Genomic DNA, 12,088 nt, shown 5'->3' with positions numbered 1-12,088 from the left:
TCGCACTTTTGTGACGGACTGCATGCATTGTCCATAGTGCGCACGTTCGTTGGCGTACGCTGCACATTCTAAGATAATATGAAGTATGAATATGAATATGAAAGTATGAGGAGGAGCAACCTGGGGTCACAAACCTCACCAGTGGCAGCGCCTGCTATCGCAGGGCGGCGGCACATCGCTTAATAACCGCTGCACAGCTGCGCCAGCAGTGGTATGAGGACTCCTAGGAATTCATGAATGTCAAGTAGTGAATCACCAATACTGCATATGTCGGCATTAACCCATTAACGCCATCGCGTCATACCCTTAAGGAAGAGCTTAAGTGTGCCCTCCAATTTATCGGGCGCCCAGCTTTCTTTATTCCAGTTGGCTATTTCTCTTAATGTTCTGCTTTGGCCAGTTTCAGGCCCTGGTTGTTTTATATTTTATTGTCATAAGCACCACGATAACTCTATTAGGCGCGGACTCCCTCCGCTTGTCTGCAAGAACACAACAGCCCTACGTCTCGAAACTCACCGGTGTTGTCACACATTGCCACCTGTCATCTGGCAGGTGACATGGGTAGTACACTGGCGCACCACCTGCCAAGGGCGTTACACGGAAGAGCCAGCTGCGACCTGGCATCTGGCTGCCAGGTGGCAAAGGTGGATGAGGGAAATACCCACAGAATCATTGCACGTGGGCATCTTACCGTGTCGAAGCGAATGGGGAGGCGTTTTGACAGGCTTCGAGAATAAACGCACACATTGAGAAGGATTCACGCAGCTACCAGTTTTCGCATGTTTTCAGTCACTTTTATTGTTCATTTTATTAACTAGCCTAGCTCACTGCTGCCCGGCTATGGTTATGTACAAACATACAAAACAATGTACATGATATATACACAGAAATCTGAACTTTGTACACACAGGAAGCATTTGCTCGCAGAAAAACGCTGAACCCATTTGTGGTACAAGAATACAAGGCTCGCCCAGCACGTTTGGGGTAGGCGCGGATCTATCAACGCTCGAGAATTAATAGTCACAGTGAAAATAATGGTCACAGTGAGAATTAATGGCCACAGTAAAAAGATATAATGATGAGCGCGAGACATTTCTCCTCAGAAAAGGCTTAAAGAGGCGCGGCTTTGCGGCGCCTCACCCCGTGTATCTTTCCTTAACCATTGGGACATAAGTTTGTTCAAGCCCAACGTTAAAAAACAATGCTTGCTTAAAATTAAGGCTGTGCGCTCCAAACGCAGTCGAAGCAGCCATCACGTAAGCTATAGTCGCGTCAAAAAGTTTATAATCGCATGTTGACGTTCATGAGAATGATAGTTGGCGTCGCTGGGTAGCGGTCTCACAGATTAAAGGGATCCTGGAACGTTTCGGGAGCTTAGTGGTTATAAGGTCGCCTTTGTTAAAACGAACAGTTAAAAATAGACAGCCTTGGTTGAAAGTGGCCAGGCCACGCAATTTGTTGTTGAGCTGTTTTAACTGGCACTCACAGCACTTCTGAAGTTTCAGATCCCTAGAAATTGGGGAAAGCTCTTTTCCCCGTCTCTCGGGTGGTTTCGAGCTCCGGGACTGCGGTAACTACCCGACAACTGTGCTCATAAAAACAAACACATGACCTGGAAACTTTTGAGAAAGGCTGTACAAAGTCGGATAAAGAGAATAAACATATCTTCCCGCAGCTCCGATAGCACTTTCCAAGCCTCAAACAATTCGCGAAATTTTTATCCCTCGAATATACCGGCACACTCTATAATCATCTGCACTGCGTCACAAATTCACAATTATTCTGATGATTTTGGCTTTCTCCTGGCAAGAAAAATTAGCTCATTAAAAATCGCAACGTTGAAAAGCGTTCCGAGCTCCCTTTAAAATTTAGAGCAGAGTAACCAGACTTTAACCTTGACTAGCCGAGCGAGCTCAGTAGCGCTCAGAATACTGCCACAACCACCAGTGTAGGTGAACACAATAATGGCTTTGCGAAGAAAATAAAGGGACATGTGGTGAAATATTGATCGCTTCGTAATTAATACTCGTCACAGGTGCAGCTTACGCGGACGGCTTTGGTGAAATCGAAACAACGTCACTCAGTGCTCGTGCATGGTTTGTGCTGTGAGATATGGAGCGCTACTTTCAATCCGTGGTACGATATGAAGTTTTTAAAATCGTGCTGAAACTTATACGTATCGCACTTGGAGACTAAGGTAAATGTTGGCTGGTTTACAGGCGATCTATGCTCTATTTGAGCACGTTGTCTTTTTTTTTGCAGTTGGTAGCTTGTATAATACCTCTAATAATGCATGACAGCCAGCCTTTAAGCCTTTAAAGGTTTTTAACTTCATATGCGTACGCTGGAAGGTATATAAAGAACACAAGTTGTGTGTTTTTGAGCGCCAGCAAACCACACAAAGTGCAAACAAGTTCCAAATGGTACACACTCGCAGCGCTGCTGTGTATATAACGACGAAAGACCGCTTCGATGGCAGCGTTCGTTTCCAAGTTAATCCTTCTCTTTAATTTATATAGACGCGTAGGATATCATGTTTCTGCGCGATTGCGTGTCATTACTAATATGCAACAAAGGGCGGACGCCGTTCGTGTATGACAGCATAAAAATAAATAAGGCCCCGTTCCCCCTGAAGATTGTCCGAGTCCCATTTAAGGACATCCTGGTCGTTGGTCGTGGCTCAAGGGAATTTGTTTACATGCGTACAGTCTAAACAAGAATACACCCATGTGGGAGTGAAAAGCGAGTAAGCTGTCTTCTAGCGCACTCCCTTACTCCCTTTTACAAAAGTGGGTGCGCTAGAGAAAAGCTAATTCCTTTTTAGAGTGTATATACCCACGTGTCTCAGTGATGGTACACAGTCGCTCGAAACGTACAACTTATACGAACAAATGGCGATTGCTGCTCGTCGAAGCGGCCCTTTGGCGTTGGGGTCTCTTTGTTTGGTTCTTATCTCGGTGGTGGGTTCCCTCGCAAACCAAGGCGGCGCGGCAACAAGACATGCCCGAAGTAACAGCTGCTTAAGCAGGGTAAGCGTGACACTTAGCACACAGAGAGAAGAACCCCGTGTGCGTCGGCCATCATCCACAGGGGGGTCGGCGTCAGCAGGGCGGGGATGAAGGATGCCACTGGCTAAGCATCTACACTGGCCGCTCCCGCCACGGCGACCACCTTGACCCTCTTCTTTCTCTCCGGCTCTTCCTGGGACACAGCTATGGGTGGGAACAAAGGGCGATCGGTGCGAACACGTTAGCGACGAAGGAGAGAAACTCGAGGCGAACCGTTATTTACTCCTTTTTCCTAAATCGCACCCACGTGAGTGAAGTTTTACTTGAAGAAACGATACCCCTCCCAATTTTTTTTTCTTGGGTCGGCATCTTGTAACGATGTCCATCGCTGTTACCTATTTTGGCCGATTGACTTATGTTATTTGAAGACGAGGATATGTGGTACATGTTTTCCACTCTACTGAATCGAATTTTGGTTCGTAAAAACTAACACAAGTGAATCCTTAAGCTTAAGAATCTACGGACACCGAAACAATTCAGTCGAATCATAGCCCACGTAGTCAATCTAACAGTTTGTCGAGTACGAGCACATTTTCATTGAGATGTGAGTAGTAAGCTGGTAAGATCTCTTTTGGAATACCGCCAAGTAATGCAATACAGGCAAACGAGAGACTAGCGAACACGGATGAAAAGCAAACCACATAGCCTGTGTGCGCGGCTTTTTCATAAGATTTGTTTGCCTATTATCTTGCCCATTAAAATGTTAGATTAAGCTGTGTCAAAATTTTTCTCCCTGTTAGTGCTAGTCTATAATCATCATAAATCCGTCTAGAGCATTTCTACTATCAGGACCCAATTTCCGCATCAAAACTACTTCTTGTTTCAAACTGTAGCATATTTTTGCATTTTAATCATCCTCGAAATGATTACCCCATGCTGAAAACATTGCTCAGCTTTTCTTTAGTTCATTTCACGCCGCCGATAGTGTGAGGTATTATTACAAACAGGCTTCAATACTCTGAAAAAAAAAAGATAACTTGCTCGAGGACTGAATGCCGTTGCGATCAGCTGCTTCGTGTTGAAGGATATGACCTGAGACGAGGATGAGCTTCAGTGAAGTGGTATAACTCGTTTGTGAGGAGCGCTCTAAACTACATTGGGTAATTTCTTAGACACAGTTCAAGTGCGCTTGATTTGCGAGTGAAAATTCAGATGCATGTCTATTCTTATTCTACGGATAAATTTTACACAAATAAGAATACGTGACGTCGAAGTGCCAAGAGAAAGTAGCTATGAGCATTTTGACCGCCACGAGCAATGGTCACCCTTTCATGGAGAATAAAACTCTGTGACAAGTTGTTTATGCATGAAAGTGTCTGGAAATTGTCTCATTAGCGCTGTAAGTGCTTAACCGCTATAGTGATGTACCAATGTATGCTCGATTAGCTGCAGGCAGTTGCTATTCGTTTTCTCTCAAACAGCTTTAACTACTTTAACAATGCTGAATTAATAGTCGCACAAAATTTACCTAACAACGCCTGATGTTGGTGGCTAAAGCGGGTTGCTTCTAATAATGCTCGTCTAAACTTAAGTGACCCCGAACATGGACTTGGGAAGCAGAACTAATGTTCACTTGAAAAAAAAAAAAACGCGCAGCCCGAATACTATCGAACTACGTAGAATGGTGCATGTTAAGCTCCTTTCGCTACGTGAACATTGCAGGCAGCGAAACAAGCCGAAGAGTGCAAATGTGACCGAAAGCATCTCATTCTAATTCAACGTGCCCATTTCATGCGTAGAGGAAAAGGCCTACAAAGGGTGCGATTTAAAAAAAAAGCATTCAAGAAAAAAATAAAAAGAATTCTCGCTCTTATTGCTGCTGTCTGTACTGCGTACGGACCCAAGTCACGTTAAATAACAGCCTTACTTGTTTGTTTCATCGTGTCCCGTGAACAGTTTCTGCGAGATACTTTGCCGCCTGAGAGAGGTTCTGAAACACTCACACTGTTGAGCGCGCCTTGATGGTCATGCTCTGCTGACGTGTTTTCTAGAAGCATAATTACGAGCGCAGTTGCACTGTTTCAGCATTCGCCTTCTTGACTCTATCCGTCGTTCCTGTTCCTGGAAGAGCTCGATGTTGCGCGCCGCCTGTTACGATCGTATCAACTTGTGACGCGTTTCCATATTCCTTTCTTTCCTTCCTTTTTTCTTTCTTTCTTTCTTCCTTTCCTTCTTTCTTTCCTTCTTTATTTCTTTCTTTCTTTTCCAATTGTAGTGTTCAAGTCATATGCACTCTTCTCTACAAAAGAATAAAAGAATTCTGTTTCTCAGATATGCCCATTTTCCTGGTGCTGACGTCAATAGGATTCGCCAATGGCACGTGTGAACTTAATGACGTCAGAAAACCAAATTCCCTAAGAATTATTCCTTTTCTTCTTTTTGTACTTCTTTATTAATCACTGCTAAAGGTATCAACTTTTGTTTTCAAGCATTCTCTCAGACTCTCTATTATTCACTCAGCCCAGATATTCCTGACCACGTTTCGTGCACTCTGGCGTTTTTGAGAATCTCGAAAGGTGCTTTGGGATTCCAACAAAAATTTAATTCAAAAGAGGGAAAGCGAATGAGGTCAAATGGGCAGTAAGTACGCCAAATTAAAAGTATCCTGCGCAAACTAATCATTCACGTACTATGGAAAAAGCTCGTTGTAGTTCCAGAGCAACATTATCCGAATTGGGAAAAGGGACACCTAGTAAGCGAGAAATTATGAAAGTTCCAGCGTATATATGAGCGCTGCTTTATATGTCTTATCTCCTGTGTGTGCGTACAACGGGATCTCGTTGCAGTGCACAGCTTCAAAACAACACCCTGTTCAGCCCAGGCAGCGCAAATGAACGAGGCATGTAGGGAAGCTCGCGTGGTGCCGAGGTGGTGTGTTTTCTATGTGTGGTAGTCTGGCTACTTCTCGGGTAGCCCAGTGGAGCTGTTATTTTGGCATCAACGCCGGCGCACAATATTCTGCTTCATCTAAAGTGCATACAGTCCTTATGACTCTTCTGACTTCGTTATGACTATTAAGTTCGTTATGTCGATTTCAGTTCGAAACAGTGGTGCCAAGCATATATGACATACGATTGCTTTTGAGATAGGTAAATAGACAGGTCTGTACAAATTTTATTTTAATTTACTTCAAAATAAATTTTTCTTTTATTTCCGTTCACCTACCTCAAGGGTGAATGCATTCGCTCTCACTAACCATGACACAAGCTGCACAACAGTGACGAAGTTCGCCCAACGCGGACCTGACTGCAAATTGATATGTCTGGCGATCACTTAATAAGAAATAAGCCTTAAACCACAGTGTCAACAAAGACATGTCTAAAAAGAAAAAAGATGGCGCATAACTTAACGCTTCTCATGAGATGCTTGGTCCAGCGTCACGTCCTCACCTTCATCTGCATTCTGACAGTGGATCCTTCTGACGGCCTTCCCTAGCTGATTAACAGCAAGTGATGGCATTAACTGCGATTTATTGACACAGTTGCAACCTTCCCGTGCAATAGAACCTCCGTACAGCGTTAAATCGACAACTAGCAGCCTCCGAAGCGCTCCGTTGACCATGTAGGCCTCCTCCAACTCCTGACGTCACTAGATGAGGTGGCGCTGACGTCGACGGCCTGACATCGACGGCAACGGAGGCGGAACGAATCTGAGCCAAGCGTAGAACGCGCGCCGCGCGCACTGCTCTACTAAACCTCGCCAGTCTTTACTACGCAGTGACGTCACACGCTTTTGTTTACAACCGAGGAGGAGGCCTGTACTAGGTATATACTACGAGCAAAAGCGCTGCGTCACAAACGTGACCTACACTCAGCTACGGAAAGAAGGTAAAGGGAATACCTAGACAAGCTACTACTGCCACAACCTTAGACCACAGGATACATGCTCGTCACCATTCTAACAGCTGATGTACTACCGGGGACACCTGAAATGCGAATGGGACGATTCGATCGCGAACACAAAACAAAAGTAGTAACTGAAGAGACATGATAAATACGTGGTTAGTCATGACTTTCGAAGAGGTGTGACCGCACTCTGGAGCCGATAATTAATCACGCAGGTATCTAGGTCCTTGAAACTAAAATCTGATGAACCTGTTCTATCCGCATTTCGCTTGTCCGCAGTGGCACTTTTCGCGGACTACCACGTCGATGCTAGACCATGCATAATAAGAGTAACCGCGTCGAAGCAGGGAACCACTGCGATTGTCCAAGAGTGACGCTTCTTAAACTATACGCCGCAGTGAGCTGCGCAGACCTAGGTGTAAATGAAAGCGTACAAAAGATAAAAGGCAGAAATGAGATGAAATATCTGACACTGGTATTCTTGCGGTATCCTGGATGGAACAACCCTCGAGCTTTCTCGGTCCTCTCTGGATGCAGGCAAACTATTCACATTTGGCGTAATTTGCATCCCCAGATGCATGACATATCACACCTTATATTACCAAAATTGCTCCTAACGGCCCTTCATGCGTATGCGTAAAAAAGGACACGTTCACTTATGAAGAGGAGACGTTATTTAAAAAGAAAAAAAAAAGGCGTTCTGCGGTGCCACCTTTGTGGGATGTCGCGCCGGTTTCAGACATTTTTACACATATACCCAGCTTCGTTCGTCGTGTCTCCAAGAGTGGCAACCGGTTTGAGCATGAGGTCAGTCAGTCAGCCTCGCATGACAGTTGCTGGGAGCGGTAAGAAAGTCTTCAACTTCTTTTTTTTTTAGATGGATATGTATAAATTACAAACCATGGCAGCAATATACAGCATTTGCGGGTTTTCATTCGCATAAACTTGAAAAGAAAAGAAAACGTTCAGAATAACGCTGTCTTTTTTTATATTGAGTTGATTAGGGTTTATCCCCGCTGCCTACTACATTCTAATTAAAGTCTCTCACTCCTATACAAATTATAAAATTTCACGAGTTCTTGTAATTAACAAATTGAAAACACTAATGGTTCTTTTTCAAAGAGACTGATGTCACGAGTAGTTCTAAAGGGACTCTGAACCACAATTTGGACGTGGCGAGTTACGACGGTAAGCGGTAATAGAAGGCGCCGCCGTATATCCTGCAATTAAGTTACGCGTCCCATCTGCTCAGGAACGGAGTGCACTGTAAGATCTCCTTCGTTTGTCCCAGTGGTTTTCCATATGCATTATGTGGTCATAGAGCAACCACTGGCATGTGACGTCAGCACTTGTACTCGTCCTCGTGGCTCCCGGCACCGCCCCTCGCAACAGTGACGAGGGGAAGGTCGCCATGGGCAACGCTCAATGCACGCAACCTTGGTAGTCGGGCGTTGTTTCTGGGGCTCTAGTCGAGCGATATACTAAGGATATAAAATGTGTTGAGAATGTGTTTCAGGGCACCTTTAAATTCCATCTACTCTAAAATTACCGGTTCTCTTCTTAATATTGGATTTAGCCACATGGGACAACTTGTATGTAATGCTTGCTCTTGACCTTCAGTGCCATCAAGTGGGAATGTGTTGAAGCTCTCTAATGAAGTTAGAAAGCCAAGTCTTTAAAGAACACATAGCATTTACATGCAGCATGTTAAATAAGCCGCCGCATATCCACTTCTTGACGTCGTACGTCGAAGTGAAGCTAGCATGCTTGTGTTGTCATTTATTCCTCCAGCAAATAAAATTCATCCAAACTCGGAAGTACTACGCAGCGTTAGCGGCAAGCCTTCGGTGATAAAATTCACAAGTACAATGCTGAGCGCATCAGAGCCATAAACCTAGCAGGTTCACACCTCCGTGAGGTGTCCAACTCCGAGCGCTTAATTTGTATTGGCGCAGTGGTTTAGTCACAGTTGTGTTTCACTTGGAGTGGATGTGAGCGTAATAAAATAGAAATAAAAGCTGAATTTTTACAAAAATATTTTTACTCTTTCGTTAGCTTCTTAGCGTAGATGAACTAAATAAAGTTGCATATACCGCCCTCGATGGGACTAAAGCAAGAAATGCCCCCCGAAGACGTGAATAGGACCGCTGAGCTGTTCAAAAAATTAGCGGACGCCTGGCCATAGCTCAAGGATCTCGCCGGACTCGCCAAGCACGACCCCACATGCGCCACATATGAATCGAAATTGATTATCCGTGGTTTCATGCCAAGTCATTTGAACTTGGCGCGCACCACTAGTTCGTGGAGCGCCCACGAGGCCTCCGAGGGCGCCACCAGGCTCGATAATGTAGCGGTGGAACTCTGGCGCATCTCTATGTGTTCCTAGACCAGCAGCACTAGCCCATGCGTTACGGCGCACATCAGCATGACTAGCCGACGAGCTCCTTAAACTATCGCTAGAGGGCGCCACCACGCCCACTAAATTTAGCGGCGGAACTCTTGCGCAGCTGTACAACTGTACATGCTGCCAGATGCACATCAACTTGGCGAGCAAAAGAGCTCCTTATGCTGTCGCTTAAAAAGCACTCGTCACTCTCTCTTGAATTAAGTCGAGCGTTAATTTGTCTTTAAAGCTTCCGTCTCAACTGATGACGTGAGTAGCTGCTTTTCTGTTTACCCTAACTCTCCCTCTTGTTACAGTGGCGCTTATAACAAACTGGTGCCTTAATCGGGTCCGTTTTACAAACTTTTTTTTTTTCACAAATATAGAGCGTCTGTGAAACGGAGAGCTTATTTGCACTCCACTTGGGGGATTCCGCATTTTACAACCGTACCAAAGCCGGCCTGCTGCAATTCGCCCTTTGGATATGAGAAGTTCATAAAAACATGAACACAAAGTGAGCGTCGTGTTCCGTATCAGAACACCATAGTCTTGGAGTGATATGTAGTTCAGCAGCAGCGGAAAGTGCCCGGACATCGGGACCCCGGTTGCCTTCTGTACAACTAAAATTGGGCACTAATTCTCGGCCCATGTCAGTTACGAGCGTGGAATAGGAATATGGCGGAGTACAAAGTGCCGGCTAGGACAACAAAACGATCAGATAACGTCATACGAAATCGAACGCACAGAGATGATGTTGGCGGAGGCGCCCGATTTCGCGGAACCTGATGGCGCGAAATACAAGCATATTATATGGCTGTTTGGTAACTGCTATGATGCGGTTAGGTTTCCGGCCGTTAGATGTCACCAGTGTACAGCAGTCGCCGAGGCACCGAGAGATGCCTGTGACACTGAAGCGCGCTCGGCGCTCTCATGGTGTCACATAGAGCTGGGCTCATTAGAACCGCAGGGGCCACGGATGCACGCTACCGTGCTCCGAAAACCTTCACATCCTACCCTCTTCAAGATTACCATCTAATGTATCGCTTTAGTAAGAGTTCGGTGTACCGTCCTCGACAAATCATCAATCTCGTTTCTTCTACGAATTCACGGCATTTTGAGAGGAGATTCATACTGCGACATTAAGCGTTTTGTGTTTTTTTCACAAATATTATATGTCTGTAGGCGGCCTTGACATCGAAGGCCACAACCCCCGAAGTCCGTGTCCACTGGAAAATGACAACGGTCACGATCATACTTCATCAAACTAAAACAAACATAAAATTCTATGCTATCGTGACCTGCAAAAAAATGCTGAGCGTTGTAACGAATATTGCGCGCATGCAAACAGACCAGAAGAAGCGCGCCCCGCTTTCGCTATTGGAGCGTCACTGCGGTTGTGGGGCAGGCTTTCGCCTGTAGCTACTGCGGCATCACACTTCAGGGCACGCACACGAGCGAGCAGCCACACTACCGCGCACCAACGCCGACAGGCGGCGCACTGTAACACACCGGAAGCACAGGCAGCACTATCCAGCCAGCGTTCAGCAGCACAAGCACAGAAGCACGCGGCTTAGAAGGGAGCGATGTCAGCCGCGGCGTGGCAGCAGCACAAGCAGCAGCGGCGACAGAGACATCAGCAGCGGGTGTGCACGAAGCGTTCTCTGTCTACAGGGGCGTTTCCGACACGGTGCCGGTGGCGGGAAGCAGGCTGGTGGTGACTTTACCCCGGCCGCCACAGCGCACCACGGAGCGGCGTGGAGAAGGGCGCGGACTGGGGCGTGGACTTGGGCGGGGGCTGGCGAGGGTCCTCTTCACCACGCACACCGGCTCGGTGGCACGGCCTGTGGGGGTGGGATATAGGCGAGGTACATACGCGCGGGTTGGGGCATATGTGGACGTCAGGGGCTCGGCAAAGGCTCATGAAGGAAAAAGGGTGATCGGCTGGAAGGAAGCATGGGGATAGTGTAACTTTCTGGTCGAGGCGTTCTGAAGGCTTCCACATTTCTGAGTGAAAGGAAGCTTTGAAAGGTCATGTTATTATTATTTCCATCCACCCATCCACCCACCCGTCCGTCCGTCCGTCCATCCACCCATCCATCCATCCATCCATCCATCCAACCGTCCTTCCATCCAACCATCCCTCCATCCATCCATCCATCCATCCATCCATCCATCCATCCATCCATCCATCCATCCATCCATCCATCCATCCATCCATCCACCCATCCATCCATCCATCCATCCATCCATCCATCCATCCATCCACCCATCCATCCATCCAACCATCCCTCCATCCATCCAACCATCCATCCATCCATCTGGAATGATCTGCTCATGTGTCGCCTTCTCTGCACAGCCTCCGCTACTAAAAGTATAATATTCGGCATCGGAAGCAAGTGCAAGACAGGTGGACCGTAAACAGAAACGCACACCAGCTGTAAATAGCAGGTCCCGTCTCCGCTATCCACATGACTATTTTCTTAGCTTAAAGTACATGTGTTGTGCTGCAGTGATACCTCTTTCGTGTCTTTACATACAGCGACAAACACCGCCGCGGGGACGAACACCAGGGATGCTGCATGCAGTAAAGGTAGCTGCGTGAAGGCAGTAGTACAGGGAGCAAGCCGAAAAACAAGAAGCAGGAGCATCTGTCGCATTGCGATGGCGTCAGCTTCTAGCTCCTGGTTAAGATATGCCCACTCTAAAGTGGATAGTGTTGGTGCTATGAATTTAGATGGTCAGGAGCTATGGCTTCTGTTATGCAGACAGTGCTTGAAGAGTCTCTGTAGCCG

General features: G+C 46.4%; 1 protein-coding gene across 2 annotated transcripts in view; it reads right to left on the bottom strand.

The window, feature by feature from the left end:
* Positions 1-2,946: 2,946 nt before the first annotated feature.
* LOC144098688 (popeye domain-containing protein 1-like) overlaps positions 2,947-12,088 on the bottom strand; it is a 39,150-nt gene continuing 30,008 nt past the window's right edge. Inside the window, exons 7-8 of one of the 2 annotated variants that reach the window (XM_077631503.1) lie at positions 11,021-11,137; positions 2,947-3,212 (exon numbers count right to left, since the gene is read on the bottom strand). In XM_077631503.1, coding sequence (XP_077487629.1) covers positions 3,133-3,212; positions 11,021-11,137 — 197 coding nt within the window. In that variant the 3' untranslated portion in view covers positions 2,947-3,132. The remainder of the gene's footprint in view (positions 3,213-11,020; positions 11,138-12,088) is intronic. The other variant, XM_077631504.1, reaches the window with a different exon arrangement.

Source organism: Amblyomma americanum, chromosome 7 (genome assembly GCF_052857255.1).
Source record: "Amblyomma americanum isolate KBUSLIRL-KWMA chromosome 7, ASM5285725v1, whole genome shotgun sequence".
In the NCBI taxonomy this organism is placed as follows: Eukaryota; Metazoa; Arthropoda; class Arachnida; order Ixodida; family Ixodidae; genus Amblyomma; species Amblyomma americanum.
The sequence above is the reverse complement of the archived record's forward strand: the minus strand, read 5'-3'. Positions and strand labels throughout refer to the sequence as shown.